Source organism: Pempheris klunzingeri, chromosome 12, assembly GCF_042242105.1.
Source record: "Pempheris klunzingeri isolate RE-2024b chromosome 12, fPemKlu1.hap1, whole genome shotgun sequence".
NCBI classification, from domain to species: domain Eukaryota; kingdom Metazoa; phylum Chordata; class Actinopteri; order Acropomatiformes; family Pempheridae; genus Pempheris; species Pempheris klunzingeri.
Genome location: NC_092023.1, coordinates 9,914,889 through 9,931,119, shown reverse-complemented (window position 1 = coordinate 9,931,119; position 16,231 = coordinate 9,914,889). Strand labels below are relative to the sequence as shown.

The window sequence follows — 16,231 nt, the reverse complement described above, 5'->3', positions numbered from 1 at the left end:
TAAATAGACATGCATACCCTATGTATAAATGCAAACATACAGCCTTTTTACATACAGCCTTTTTACACACATATAAAAGTGCAGCAAAAAAGTACATGAAGCAAATATGAAACGACAGCGGAGAAGCTGTTATATTTCAGCGATGACATGTTAGGCATTAAGCACCCCTGGAAACCAACAGGTATTGTTTTTCGTTCCTGTCAAGGTGGTGCACCTGCTCACACCAGCCCCGCCTCCTCCCCTCTGTTCCGGCTGGACTACACTACCCAGGCGGCACCGCGCCGCTCTCCGCTCTCTCTCGCTCTCCGGCTGCGCCAGTCCGCCTCTAGTCCGCCTCACTGACTCGCAGAACCAGTCGGCTTGGCCCGCAGCTCCTTCTTCCCCTTCCTTCTCGCTGTGTGTGGCGGTGCTGTTGTTGTTGCCTGGTGTCAACCTACGCCGACGAGAGAAGAAGACATATCCCTCCCTCTCCTCCTCTAGACGGCCGCTTCCAATTTGCCTTCACTTTGCTCCTCGCCGGCACCATTGGCTTCCGCGCCGTGCCAGTCAACTCGCCTCCTTTCCCAGCCCGAGTTGAGCAGCAACAGCTCGGAAACATCTGGCCGCCGCAGAGTGCTAGACTCCCCGTCCCTCCGCCTGCTCGCCTCGGCAGCCTGTTATGGAAATCAGTCCAAAAAAGTCAATCTAGTTTTGTCCGCCAAGGGGGGGAATAAAGAGGGATTTGACGGAGGAAGCGGGGAAGACGTCGGAGCGTGTTGTCTGTAAGTGCTGTCTCTTAAACGGGAGTCCGATTAAAGGAGGCTCAGGAGGGAGAGAGAGGGTGGGTTACGGAGGGGAAAAAGTAGCTAAACCTCCCTTAGCATGACTGTGTGGTAATAGTTGCTATGTTAGCTCTCCCTCCGCGGTGTTTTAGCAGCTGTTGTCATAGCACCGGGGCCTTCCCAACAACTGTAAATAGCTCAATTTTGTAGCCTCTTCGCCTTACTTTTGTTAGCCATTTTCGAGCTATAGCTAGCTGCGTGGGTCAGTGTGTCTCCATATGTGTGAGAGTGTGTGTGTGTGTGTGTGTGAGTGTGTGTTTCTCTCATGTCTCCTGCTAAGAAATTAATTACAGTCCTCTTGTGTCGCTTAGTTTGCTCGGCGACCCTTCTCACTGCCTCTCAGTTGTGCTATTACTTTGACTTTTATGCTAATTTTGAAGCTTATAAACAGTCCGAGTCGCGGCAGCTAATTCCGGCTGCTTCAAATGAAGTTAAGGAGCACGTTAGTGTGATTTATGATAAACTCAGCGATCGCATTGTGGACTTTTGTGGGTGTGGGTGTTGACTGTGGCGCTGTCATGTTAATAAAATGTGACAAAGTAAAACAGAAATTGAAATAGTGCATCGGTGGTTGTGCAGCGACCAGCCACACACTCCTGTCTAACACTGTAATTAAAGATGCTAACTCAAACTCCAGTGGAGTTAATTAAAGTTTAAATCGGATAAATTAATGTCTCACGTTGTGTGAGGTTTTACCTGAGCTTATAAAAGGTTGTAAAAGTTTAGTCGACCGAAATTTAAACCTGTTTTTTTTAATTGTTTTTTTACTCAAACTAAGGAAAAGTTTGCTTATATTATCCAGAAATCATTAGAATCAACTTAGAAATGTTGCACAGACTCACGTATTGCACTGTAAATCAAATACTTTAATATTCTCATAATTTGTCATTGATGTGGCTCTGACCATTTTCTTACATGTTCCTTATTTTTTGTTATCATGAAATATCAGGAGGTGACAATATTTTAATACACTGACATTATTATCGTTATTATTATTTTAAAAATGATTGGGACACAAAAAAATTATTGAAAATGGAAGTAGTTTTGTTCCTATACTAAATAAAATAGCTGTAAATTCACATGCTCCAAACGTGCAAACTCTCCCTAAAACGAAAGTGAAATAAAGCTGTTGTAATAAGTTTCTCCTCGGCATATTAAGGGCTTGTATACCTTTTTGTTTGGGACTTGCACTCATTAGGTTCTTTCTTTATGACTTGTTCCCATTGTTTCCTCATTTCATTTTTTGTCCCTGTCAGTAGTCCGGAGGGTCTGAGCAGGGGGGCCATGGATGGACAGATAGATGGGTGAACGAATGAATGAGTGAGTGAATAAATACAAGACAAGGCAGTGGCGCTGAACCATAAAGAAGTGGAAAACAATATCAGCTGCGTGCCTCTGTCAGTTGCAAATGTGCTGTGCTGGCTTTTGTTTATGGTTACTGGAAGGAGACGAGGAGTATTTAAATAAATTCACAACACTAGAAAAAGATCAGAGAAAAGTTTTTACTCAGAACCTCTGTATAAATTTGGCTAACTTTCCCCATCCCTGACCGTTTTGGTAGCAGTGTGTGGCTATGGTGGCATGATTTGGTGAGCATTAACTCTGCTTTACAAAAAAACCAAATCGGCATCCCACTGCATTTAGTAGACGCTGCTTTTTTTTTCCCAGAGAGAGAGGAAAAAGGGGGAGAAAGAGAGACAGAGAGACAAAGTTGCGTGGTGTCGGTGTTGGTAGAATGAAAGAGGAGTCTGGTGGCAGGAGTGTAGAGGAGGCAGCATATGGCTGTAGAAAGAGCACAGCTGGAGGTAGCATCTCCATCTGAGGATGATGTCAGAGCAGCTGACAGGCTGCCATCCACCCCACCTCCTCCTCCTCCGTCCCTCCACCGCCTCCACCCCTCCCCAGTCCTTTATTGTGAGTCTCAGCGGCAGCCTGGGAGAGTTAGTGCTGTGTATGTGTGTGTGTGTGCACATGCTGTGTATGTGTGTGTGTTTGTGGCTGCCGATCAGCGCCAGTTAGGAGGAGGAGGAGGAGGAGGAGGGAGGAGGGAGGAGGGAGGTGGTATCTCGTTCCCCCTCCAACATCTCCTCCACTTTGCATCTGTCCCTCGCAGTTTGAACAGCGTGTTTTTTTTTTCGCCTGCCTCCCTCTTCTTCTTCTCTCCGTATCTACCCACTCATTGATTCAGAGAGAGCGAGCGAGGAAGAGAAAGAGCAAGAAAGACAGACAGAGAGAGAGAGAGAGAGAGATTCAGCCATTCCCAGCCAGAGAGCCCAGCTATTCTGCTACAGTGGAGTTAATCAAGTTGATGCATACTGCTGCAGGTATCGTTCTGAGTGTGCATGTGTGTGTATGTGTGTGAGGCGGAGTGAATAGTAGGACAGTCTGGGATAGTGGAGTAGTTATTGTGTTGTGTTATTGGGATCTCCGGTGTGTCAAACCAGTGTGAGCGCTGTGTGAAACTGCTGGTGAGTGCCTCTGTAGTAAACCCGCGTTGGTGCTGTCTGTCTGAGGGGTAATTGCAGTCCGTGAGCACTCTGCTGTGTTTTTAGTTTGTGGTCTAGAAACCTGCATTTAAAAGTTAGCTATTGTTTTGCGTTTGGTTGCCTGTTTGTGTCGTCAGTTTGTTCAGACACTCAATAATTGAAAGCAAAGTTACAACTGACAAAACAGTTTTTTTTTCTAAATTGAGTGTAGCTCTTGTTTTTACCACTTTGTTGCAAGGTAAATCATTTTTAAAAGTTATGCCTTTTTGACATAACATTTTGATAAAAAAAAATTAATGTAATAATTTTTCTAATTAGTTAAATTTGAGCAAAGGAATATAAACTTTTCTTTAGCTGATAAAAGAGCTAAAAATGCTTTAAACCCAAACTTTAAGCAAAACATGAAATGAGCCGTTGTTTAATCCTAATCATGTAATCAGTTTTTTCCTTTCAGTTAAATCTAACTCGCTGTAAAATTACTTGAAAGCATGTGCGGTCTACTCTACCCTCTTTTTTTTTCCCCTCCTGTCGGCTGGAGTAGAGGAGACTAATTTAGAAGTTGCAGATTTGAGCTGCCTGAATTGGCTAGACAGCTGTAATCGCACTCCCTCCTAGTCTTAATCTCTTTATCTGGCTAGCAGCTGCCATATGGCCCCCGTCAGCTGGATCAGATGTGGGTAAGCCTCCCTCCCCGGCCGTCCCAGCCTCTCTCTCTCTCACCCTCTCCCTCTCTGCCCCTCTGTGTCTCTCTCCCAGACCTCTGCCTGAGCAGGCCGGCCGGGCAGAGCGGGCCGGGTGTGGGGCTGCTGCCCTCCTGAGCCTCCGCCGACGGCTCCCTCCCCACCGCCGCCACCGCCGTCTTTATTTTTAGCCATCTTTAAGGATTAGGATTGATGCTGTGACGAGCAGGGCACTTACAGTGATTGTACTGTAAATCTTCTCTTCTGGGTGGTGGTGGTGGGCGGAGGCAGGCGGGCGCTGGGGGGGTCGAGGAAGAGGGCAGTTTCTACTATGGGGCGGATGTGCAGGGTTTTTCTTGTAAGATTCAAATGGGAAGGAGTGAGTGAGTGACGGATGGTTGTGTGTGTGTGTGTGTAAGTGTGTTTGTGTGTGTGTGTGTGTGTGTAAGGAGGAGGTGGCACTGGGGTTTGGCTGGACAGAGAAGGGGGGAGCCGGTTGGGGGGGTGGGAGGTGGTACACCCTTGTCCCCGTAAGCCCCCTCATTAAAAGCAGTCTGAACGAGCCAGAGGGCGAGCACACACACATATACACATCACGCAGCCACACACACACACACACACACAGTCTCTCACACACTGACATTCTTGGTTTAGCTTCATTCAGATGAGGTGATTTAACTGCTTTGGTTAACACAGTGCGGAGCGGGACTAATGTATTTTCTCAGACAGGACAAATCGACTTGGTTAACAGGTGGGACTTAACGATTTTACAGATTTCATTCTCGTTATCGCCATCTGTCATCTGAGATTTTTCCTAATTAGTTGTTCATTTATTTCATCAACTATATAAATCCTACACACTCCTTTTTTTAAGGACGCTTGAAGAGCATCGCTGCAACTTTTGTCCTTTTTCTCTCCCTCGTCTAATCTTCCACCTAAAGCCGGTGCTTGCAGGTTAAACGGGGGACAAGCTGTTTTGTTTTCAACACTGCTATTTCAATTGGCCAGTTTTCCTGCTCGACTTAGCCTGTGGAGGTGGTTGGTAGGTAGGCTGGTACTAAGTGTGTGAGTGTTGTGTACGTGAGGACAGTGTGTGCAGCTGAAAGCCGGTTACCTAAAAGGGCTGTGCCAGGCCAGGCCAAAGTGGGTTAATAAAAATAACCAGCGTAGGAGCAGCGACAATCCAGGAGTGCAGGCAGAGGAGTTTAGAGAGATACATGGAGAGAATGGAGAGACAGAGTAGACGAATCTGTCGCTGCTGGTTTACCTGAGATTGAGTCTTTCTGTGGGTTAAAACTGAATCAGTGATTAATTTTAATTGCTTAAATCTTTAATTACTATTAGGCTTTTTTTTCCAGTTGTAATTACTTATCGCCTTTTGTCTTAATTTCCCCTTTTCTTTTTATTTAATTTAATTAGATAAAACAGTCGCAGAAATACACTGAACATTTGGTATCGTATGAAGGAATGTGTCCATGACTTAATAGTCATAGTTGAGCTAAATATTTCTGTGGTAATTCTGTTGTAATTGTTAGTAAAAAATCTTGGCTGTGCATAGGTCATTAGTATTTAGTGTACATAAAACGTATTAGCAGATTTAAAATATTTGCAGCATTTTTGCGGCACATTTTGTTCGTTTTTTTGTCTTATTGTAATATACCTTTCATAGATTTTTCCTTTTATTACTTCTCGGGCTTCCTGTTTTTACTGACCTACCTTCTCCTGATTTGTTTCTTTTCGCTTGCTCGGTCTCTTCGCTGTGCTTTGTTTTCAGCATTTCATACCATATGTGTTTTTGGCATTTGTCTCTTCTGTCTTGCTTTTTTTAAAATTGGTCTTGTTTAAGGTAATTTTGTTTGCAGTAGTTGCGTTTCTAACACAAAAGCCTAAGTGATGATGACAACAATGTCATGATTTCTACACTTGAATTTTAACTGACATATATTTTTTCTTTTGAAAAATTAGATGAAGTTTGTTGTCTTGCCTCCTCTTAGAATCCCTGTTTTGTACGTCTTTTGTACGTTTTGCTTTTTTCCTACATTTCTCGGTTCCTTTTTTTTCTTGTGTGAAATATTTTATTTAAAATTCACATAAAATACTTATTTAAAACCTTGCAAAGCTTTTAAAAACATGCACTAGGTGTATATTTAAAGTCTGGTATCATACTGAGACCTTTATCAGATGTATCTAACTGTGACTCTGCTTCTGTGTCTCTGTGTGGCTGCAGGTTATGAGGACGGCAGGATGGAGTTCCCAGACCACAGCAGACATTTACTCCAGTGTCTGAGCGAGCAGCGGCACCAAGGCTTCCTGTGTGACTCCACGGTGCTGGTAGGCGATGCCCAGTTCCGGGCCCACCGAGCTGTGTTGGCCTCCTGCAGCATGTACTTTCACCTCTTCTACAAGGACCAGCTGGACAAGAGAGACGTGGTGCAGCTCAACTGCGACATAGTCACGGCCCCGGCCTTTTCCCTGCTCCTGGAGTTCATGTATGAGGGCAAGCTGCAGTTCCAGGACCTTCCCGTAGAGGATGTGCTGGCAGCGGCCAGCTACCTGCACATGTATGACATTGTCAAGGTGTGTAAGAAACGTTTGAAGCAGAAGGCCACAGCGGAGGCAGACAGCACGCGTAGAGAGGATGATGGTGGGTCCAGCTGCTCCGATAAGGCTGATAGTCTATCAGATGGTTCTACAGACCGGCCCGCTACTGCCGACCTGCTGCACAGTGATGAAGAGGAGGAGGGGAAGGCCGAGGGAGGACCGCTGTGGCTGAGGCTGCCGCCTGCAGACAGACCAGGGACACCAGCCATGGCTACAACCAGCCCAGGGCATGGCGAGGCGGAGATGCAGGGTGGGGAAGGGCTGGGGGAGGGAGGGAAACTGCTCTCCCCGGCCGGCAGCCCCACCAGCTCCACTGGATCCATCTCACAGAGATCCCACCGCTCCGTGAGCTCTCGTGGAGGGCACAGGGGCAGGAGGGTGTCAAATGATGCAGCTGACTGCGTCCTGGACCTGTCAGTCAAGCCGATTGCCGGTAGCAACCACAGTAACCACCACCAGTCCTATTTCAGCGGTGCAGCTACACCAGACAGCCTCCAAAGCCCATTGGCTGTGAGGGTGAAGGTGGAGAGGGGCGTGGCTTCTGACGAGGAAGAGGAACTGGGAGGTGGAGACTATGACATGGAGCACAGCGGCATCACCAAGGCGACGGTTCCCAGTGCTAACGGAGGCCTGACCCACCACGGGGTCGGAGGGCCTCTGTCGGCTCAGAGAAGGCTCGGCTTGGAGGCTCACCTGTCCGCTCTGCGAGAGGCCTCTCTGGCCTCAGAGCTGGAGCGGGAGGAGAAGCCTTCGGCCACAGCAGACGACGAGGACATTATGGGAGGCGAGAATGAGCGCGCCCAGGCCGAGGTGGCCAGCATGGATAGTTCCCTGCTACCCTACGTCTCCAACATGCTGTCAGCACAGCACACCCAGATCTTCATGTGCCCTCTGTGTAACAAGGTTTTCCCCTCCCCACACATCCTCCAGCTTCACCTCAGCTCCCACTTCAGGGAGCAGGAGGGCATCCGCTCCAAGCCCGCTGGAGACGTCAACGTGCCCACCTGCACTATCTGCAGCAAGACGTTCTCCTGCATGTATACTCTGAAGCGCCATGAGCGGACACACTCTGGTGAGAAACCCTACACCTGCACCACCTGCGGCAAGAGCTTCCAGTACTCACACAACCTCAGCCGCCACGCAGTGGTGCACACGCGTGAGAAGCCGCACGCTTGCAAGTGGTGCGAGCGGCGCTTCACGCAGTCCGGGGACCTCTACCGACACATTCGCAAGTTCCATTGCGAATTGGTCAACTCACTGTCAGTGAAGAGTGAACCGCTGGCACTGCCCAATGTCAGGGATTGGGCGATCGAGGACAGTTCCCAGGAACTGTGGAAGTAACAGACTGCTGGGTTTGATAAAGGGAAAGAAAGTGGAGAGTGAAAGAAGGGCAGAGAGGCACGGGGAGGTGAGGGAGGAGTTTGACATTTGGGGTTCAAGTGAGTCATGTTCTTGTGTGTCGCAAAATCTCATTCAATTGCACTTTAATAGCACATGAAAATGTTACTACTGAGTTTATTTTTTGTTGTTGCTGTTTGGGGTAATTTTGTTTTATTATATTTTATTCTGAACTTTTATTTTTATTTGACATAAGTTCTGTTTGGTGGTTTTCATTGCGTCTAAGGACATGGGTCCCAGTGAGAATGTCTCGCCTTTTTGAAGAGTTTTCACTCTCTTTGTGTTTCATCTCAGACACAACACTCCGACGCTGGCCAGCGTATCGGTCCCAGTTCCACAGACAGCAAACACCACTGCAGGAGTTCAGGTCGAACACACTGAAGTGAAAAAGCATTACAATACACTAAACGGGTACTGTGATCACCACAAGTCGATACCACCACACACACACGGTTTGAAGAAGCGTGTGTGTGTGTGTGTGAGTGTGTGTGTGTGATACTGCACTACTCTGGCAAAAATTCACCTGACGTGCGTGAGTGTGTATGAGTGTGTTTTGTGTGTATTAATTTTATTTTCTACTGGCATGGACGTGTCGATGGCGAAGCGCTCCCCGCTTCTCTTGTGAAGCTCTTTGGTGTTGTGTGTTCAGGGTAAAGCTGACTGACTGACAGACAAACTGATGGCACTCATGCAATGCACAGCCTCCTTTTTTCACTTCCAATCAATTTGAAGTATTTTCTAAAAATGAAAAGACCTTTACAAATTATTATAATAATTGTTATTATTATTGTTATTAATAGAATTTTTTCTTAAATGTAGCTGGCAGTCTTTAAAACATCTCTTGTTGAAAAGGTATTTAATTTAAGGTTGTTGTATATTGTTCTGCTATAGTTTTAGAACTTTAATCCGTTACAATTTTTTTTTTAAATTAATGATTATTATTATTATTTTGTTACTTTTTTGTAATGGGACCTGCTGTTGTTGCATGACGTCCAAACCTGTATATTTTAAAATAAAAATGTGAATTTGCTGTATTACTGTACACATTGTAATTGATCAAATATTTGACAATGGGCTTTCCTTTTCTTTTCTTTGTGAATACTACTCCAGGGTGCGGTCTGTTGAAAAACTGAATATTGTTCTCACAAATATGGAAAAAATTGCATGAAAATTTGATTTTGTCTTAAATCTTTAAGTTGTGGTTTTTGCATCAGGGGGGAAATGTTTGAACATAACACTCGACGGAGAAAAGAATTTTTTTTCTACTCGTCGTAGGTCTGTCGCTCTGGCTCCTAGAAGAATGTTACCGAATGTGTTTCTGTCGGATGTTGAAGCGATACGATGAAGCATTTTAAGCCTGTGTCTATATGCACTGATCTCTCTGCTGCGTGTGTTTGTGTGTATGTGTGTGTGTGTGGCTTGGTTATTACCAGTCAATTTAACCTACTGAAGATCTACGTCCACCCAGCACTTCCTGCTCCTGCTCCTCCTCAGGCGTTAAATTTCTCCACTGCTGTATGTCTGTTTTCCATCTCTCTTGTCTCTGTCCTCTCCAGCTCTAGACGTGGTCAAGCCATCTCCTAATTATTTCTGCTGATGGGGCACTTATTTCAGGTCTGTTGAGTGCAGTTATGTGGCTCTGACTTGGCTGAAGTGTGAAGAATAACGGGGAGAGAGGCTGAACCTGAGCTGTCCTGCTGAAAGTTGAGGGGTCAGGTATCTTTGTCACACTGTTGCGTCATGTTGAGCCGAGCCGAGCAGGGCTGTGCTGATTCAGTACAGTAATCCACCCAACTCAGTGCAGCGCATTTCACATTAGACGCAGTGGCGTGAATGTGATAAGATGTCTGTTTGTGGGTGTCTCCTCCTAAAACATCCATACTCTGAGATAGACGGGAGAGAATTGGCATGCCTGAATGCACCTTTTTAAGCTAAAAGACATGAAATCAGATTTTTGCTGAAAAGATGCCTTTATTAAAAAAACATTTCTGATGCTGAGTATTTGATACTGTAGAGCATTGGGAAGTAGTTGTTTAAAATCATGTATAAATTCATGGAATTTATTGAATTTATCAGAAAATGATGTCTTATTATATTTTGATCATGTGATTGGAAGACTTGTTTTGTATGTGAATGTCGTGTTTGGGTTGTGGATACATCAGTTTAATCATTTTTCATTTTCTTAACCTCCGTATCTCTAATTGTTTTGTTGTGATTTCAAAATAATGGTCAAGCGTTTGTACAATCCAAAAACATTTGACATAGAGATACTGAAAAGTGAACGCTCCACATTTTCCCTCACTCAGATATATATGTGTGTGTGAGTGTGTATACCTATGTGTGCACACGTCCGTTGATGTGCATGCAGTGTGTGGGGTGGTTGTACGTGCCGCCCTGTCATCTGGTGGCACCTACAGACTCTGCCAATGCAACAGTGTGGGTGACATTGCGGCAGTTTGCACCGCATCATCTCTCTCTGTTTTCTTTTTTTATTTATTTATTTTTTTGAAACGTTATTTCTTCACTGGCAGCGTCTGTGCATATGGGCTCACTCCATCCTGCTGTTGTTTTCATCATTACTGCTGTTTTTTTGTTCTGTTCTGCTCCTCTGGTTGTACTTGACCGCCTTAAACTGCTGTAGTCCGGGCTGTTTTTTGTTTTTTTCTTTTTTCTTTTATTTTTTAAGTGTGAGTGTGGGGTGGAGTTGTGGGAGCGATGTCAACCGCTCAAGACGCTGTGAAGTAACCGCCCTGATGAGACATCTCCATCTTTTTGCTGTGCTTACTTGAAAACAAAGGGGGGAGATTTTTTTTTTTTTTTTCTTTAAAGCAAGGTATAAAAATAAAATGTTGAAATGTCAGAGACAGTTTATGGAAAGGCAGACGGGGGGAGAGGGGTGGTGGAGGATGGTGGGATGGGGGGGCTTGAAATGACTGAGTCTGTTTTGAAAAAGGACAATCACTGTCTGGGGAAAAAACAAGCAGATTTTGATTCAGATGTATTTGCTCCCTCTTGAGATTAAATTTTTTCTTTGCTTTTCTTTTATGTTCCTTTTTCAGATTTAGTCATTTTTAGCTTTGACAATCATAGTTGGGTTGATTTTTTTTTTCTCTCAAGGGGAGTAAATTCTAATTGTGTTTAGTTTTGTAATTTTTTGGTGTGCTGTTGTTGACATTTTTAAATTGTGTGCAAACTGCAATAAATTATAAGAATCTTGAAATTCAACCCGTGTGTGAAGTTCTGTTATTTTTCCTCTGCAAAAAAAGAAGACGTCACTGCTAGTTCTTACATCATAAATTTACCTGCAATAAATCTGTGTTTCTGCTCATGTTTCGCTGCACAGTTTCATTCACAAAGATAAGCGAACATTCAAAATCGCCATCTTTTTAAGCACATTTTTGTACAGGGACAATCCAGAAACTTTGATCGTTTTCAGTGCAACTGTCTTATTGGCAGCTCACATGCCCACACGTACACAGAGTTACAGGTTGCAGGAGGTTGTGGCGTCCTGTTCCTCAGTGACTTGCAATGTGGGTGGAAGTTGTGTATGTGCGTGTGTGTGTGTGAGAAGCTCTGCAGCAAGCCTTGGACACAGCTTGATGGCCTGCACACTTGCTGTGTGTGTGTGTCTGTGTGTGTGTGTGTGTATGTTTGTGTGTGTACTCACTGTGTGCTTTTGCGTGCCTGCACAACTCCTGATATATCTGAGATCCAACCACCTGCAACACACACGCACACATACACACACACTCAAGCTCGGCCTCATTCCAAAGCTCCTCAAGTACAATTTTTCAGTAAGGAAATCAGCTTTAGCTAATGTATTGCTGTTCAGTAAACCTGCTCCTACAGATGCATTAAAAGCCGCTGCGCTCAGAGGCCAAGGAGCAGTGTTCATTAGGCCACAGATGGTCTCTTCAGTAAGCCCCCAACGTACACTCACGCCATAAGCTCACTCCTAATCTTCATGACATTGTCCCCTGTCTGAAGAATGCCTAATATTGAGTTAAGAAACTCAGACATGTTAAAAAGATTTCAGTTTGGTTCAGTCAGTTTTGATTTAAAACCTTTAGCGTTAACTGCATTTCATTGGATGAGAGTTTTGTTACATTTAAATGTGACCAATTATTTGAAATATATTCATCTTATTATGGTTTACAGTTGTGGGGGATGTCCCTTTTTAAAGTTAAAATATTCTATTTGTATCAAAACCTCCAAACTATTCCAAAAGTCAGTGTATCTGAGGTACCTGCTCTGCTTCCAATTGTCATTATCGACAGGCAGCAGACGTTATGATAGCTGCTGTGGAAAATACAGAAACCCTGTCCTTTGGTTATGCGCTGCTTGCCGATCATTAATTGCAATCTGCAGTGTTGTAAGTGAACATCTGCTTATAGACAACTGCTCTCTCTCTCTCTGCGAGGAGGCCGTGCGAGGTTTGCTGTGAATGTAGGTCATTAATTTGTTTCTGTCCTTTGTTTACTTAAGGAAGGGGGACAAAGGGGCAGCTGCAGAACCATTTGGCTGTGCCCAAGGCAGGCCAGCTCAACATGTTGGGAGGCTGAGACCAGCTTGGGCTCCTGTCTGGGGCCCGGGCCCCTGCACTCTGCTGCTTCGCGTGAGGGAGCGGCCTCTGCCAAGCTGCCAGGGAGGGCTCCCGTACCAGGAGAGGGAGGGGGTGGGGGAGGAGATAAAGAGAAGAGTGTCATGTGGACTCGAAGCGCCCTGATGTTTGACTGTTGTGCCACGTTTTTAAACCAGTTTCCAACTCGTCTCTTTAAACTGACATCTGCAGGTTTGGCTGAGAGAACAATCTCTACAACTTTGTTGCAACTTCCAAAATTAACCCAAGACAGCTGTTTCCATCTAAAAGCTCAGTTTCTGAAGAATACCAGACACACATGTTTATATATCTACCGTCTTGTCATGGTGCGTTTGTGTGTGATGTTTGAAAAAATAGTCAAGGATAGCTGTTTTTATGTTGGACCCAAGAATACCTGTTTTTTTTTTGTGGGTGCATAGAAAATGAAGCTGGTTAAATCTACAGTAAGAAAAAAGCTCTGTCACAAAGACCACAACAAACAGGATTCCAGCTTTTAGCCTTGACAAGACGGCCTCGCTAACAGCATTCATTCAAAGCTTATACCGCACCAACGGGGAGAAAAGCTTTCTGTATCCTTTTCATGTCTGAGACTTGTTGATTCTCCGTGAAAAAGGAAGCACTCCCTGGCCAGGTCTAGCCACAGAAGAATTGACAGAGAGAGAAAGAGGAAAGCAGGGACAACCATGTGTGTGTGAGTGTGTGTGTGTGTGTGTGTGTGTGTGTGTGTGCAAGGGATCGAGGATTGTCTGCATATTTAAAAGAGCCCCTTTGTCAGGCACTCAGCACAGCAGGACAGAAGGCAACAAGCGGCCCGCCTGCAAGCAGACAATACAGTGGCACTACACTGGCTGGGGAGGGAGGGCGGTCTGGAGGCGGGAGGCGGTGGAGGAGGGAGGCAAAAGGGGGGATATTTTTGGGGAAAATCGGGGGGCACAGTGTCCCAGCAAACCATCCATCCCTCCAGCCACCCAGTGCACCCTCCTCCCCTTCCTGAAAACAAAAAACGACGCAACTCAAACTTGAATATCTGTGTGTCTCCCTGTGAGAGGGGGGCCCCAAATACTACTTAACCATCACACCCTCCGCTGCAACCCCCTACAAACCCCCTCACACACACACACACACACACCACACACACACACACACATCAGTATGCACATAGAAGACAAACTCAAATAAGAGTGAAGAACACCGGTTTATATAAGCTATCATGCAGCGTGCACACACACACACACACGCTCATACACACACAAAGGCCTCCAGCTGGTCTGTCTTTAGGGCTGGGCTACGATGGGATTAAACAGTACTTGTCCTTTGTGTGATTCTTGTATGGAAGGAGAGCAACCATGAACTCTCAACATAAGAGAGACACACAGAGAGAAAGAAGAAAAGGAGAGAAAGAGATGGTGAGACATAAATCTTTCAATCAGAAGGATTCACTCCAAGGAGACAAGTCTGGGATAAACAACCAAACTAATTGGATTTAAGGTTAAGGCAACAATGAAGCAGAACGAAATGAAACCTCCTCTTTTCATCTCTCTTTCTCTTTCTCTTTCTCTCCACACTTCTGCCATCCTCTCCCAGCTGTGTGTGTGTCTGCCAGATAAGGGGCATTACCAGGGTGTGTTCGGGGTGTTGTTGGAAACTGCTGGCACCGGGACACATGTGCACGACTCAGCACTTTATCATCGCCATGGTGACCTGACGGGGTCACGCAGGGAGGGGTATTTTAGTGTCACTAACTCAACCTGCCGGGCTGCTGCTGTGTAGATGTTAACACTGTTACTATATGTGTGAGTGTGAGTGTGTGTGTGTGTGTGTGTGTGTGTGATCCCCGACGTGTGTCTGTGCGTCGGACATCTGCTGCACCTGCCTGCTGAGCTGTACACATGTATAAGCACACACACACACACACACACACACACATGCACAGACAAACACACATGAAACAGACAAAAGTACAAACACACGTGACAAGTGAGCAGCCAGCTGTGGTGTTGTGAAGGTGTCGGGTTCATTCTCCCCGCCATGTCTCTCCTCCTGCTGAAACACAGTGGAGACATGATGAAAGGGACACACACACACAGCATTCTGGGTAATAGCTCATATCCCTGTTAGCATCATGAACCGTGCGCTGTATCTTACCATTTGGAGGGTAACAAATCAAAAAATTCACAGTCGGATTTGATGCGTCGCAGCGCTGTCAAGATGTGATACGTTTTCAAATCAGCAAAAATAAGGAACAGCATGAGTCTCACATTCATTTGTCAGTTTACAATAACCTTTAACTACATCGAAGCTGAAACATGAGAGTTCCTGACACATTTAGAAAAGTTTCTCCGTCAGCTTGTAACTGGTAACAAAGACTGGAATCATCTCAACTCAACAAACCACCTGATGAATAAGTTGACTTGGTTCTCTCAAACACAAATATTCATGAAAATATGGAAACAGGAAACAAGAAACCCAATATAAAAATCTAAAATCTATTCTTCTACAAGCTGTAAACAGCATGTAATGCAAAACAAGGTGTTAATGCATAACACTGAAGCATGGGACAGGATAAAAGCATTAGAAATACACCTCTCACACCACAATATGTTACAATACCATGTGATCATTAATGAGTGAGGGACTGTGCAGTGGTAACAGTGTAATACAATACCTAGCACCCTCTTCCAGATGTCACTATTGCAGCGCACTTTATTCTGCAATCAGCAGGCTAAACATCCAAAGACTGCAGGTGATACAAAGCACTGCTGCCAGGCTTTTAACATGTACTGAGAGAAGTGACCACAACACACCAATCCTTGCTCCACTGGTTACCTGAGAGTTTTAGAATTGAGAATTTTATGTGCATATATGTGCACGTATTTATGCATATGTATATATATGTACACTACTCACTAAAAGTTAGGGATATTCGGCTTTCGGGTGAAATTTCAGGATGAACCTAAAATGCATTCTAACCTTTCCAGGTGAACTTAATGTGACCTTCTCTAAACCTTTGAATGCACATGTCCAACTGTTCAGTGTCTCAGTACTTTTTGCACCAGTTGCTGTTCTCTAACAAGAAGCTTAACAGCAACATTCACAACAGGTTTGATCCATGAATCGACCAATACATTTCCTGCTTCAGTTAGAATTGGTGTTTAAACAGTCCTCCTCATCATGCTGTTCACATTCTGACATCATGAGACCAAGACGACACCTAACTATTGATCAGCAGCAGCTCAACACTGGAGGCTTCAAACAGGAAGTCCTCAGATGGAAGTGTTCACTGAGCTTAGAGGATCACAGAGTGTCATCAGGAGGTTGTAACAGTGATACAGAGACTGGAAGAGTCACAGAAAGGAGAGGAGTGGACGTCCTTTGGCCACGTCCCAATTTATTGAGACACTGAACATGTTTTGTTGTGGTATACCTACCACTGTTGTTAGCTTTTCTTTCAATAAATTGTTTAAAATGAAGAAATGACCATTGCATGCTGATACTTAAATGCCCTACTTTCATGATATAATATCACTGTCGCATTAACTTTTTCCATTTTCCATAAATTTCACCTGAAAGTCGAATATCCCTAACTTTTTGTGAGTAATGTATATGTGTGTATGTGCATGTATGTATACATTTTAGCTGTCATAT

General features: G+C 44.8%; 1 protein-coding gene across 1 annotated transcript; it reads left to right on the top strand.

The window, feature by feature from the left end:
- Nucleotides 1-311: 311 nt before the first annotated feature.
- zbtb18 (zinc finger and BTB domain containing 18) lies at nt 312-11,211 on the top strand. Its single transcript, XM_070841292.1, has 2 exons — nt 312-761; nt 6,215-11,211. Exon 2 carries the CDS (start codon nt 6,232-6,234, stop codon nt 7,927-7,929), a length of 1,698 nt encoding a protein of 565 aa, XP_070697393.1. The 5' UTR covers nt 312-761; nt 6,215-6,231; the 3' UTR covers nt 7,930-11,211.
- Nucleotides 11,212-16,231: the final 5,020 nt, after the last annotated feature.

What these genes read in the sequence shown, in the direction of transcription:
- zbtb18 (XM_070841292.1), top strand. Translation starts at nt 6,232, where the DNA reads ATGGAGTTCCCAGACCACAGCAGACATTTACTCCAGTGTCTGAGCGAG.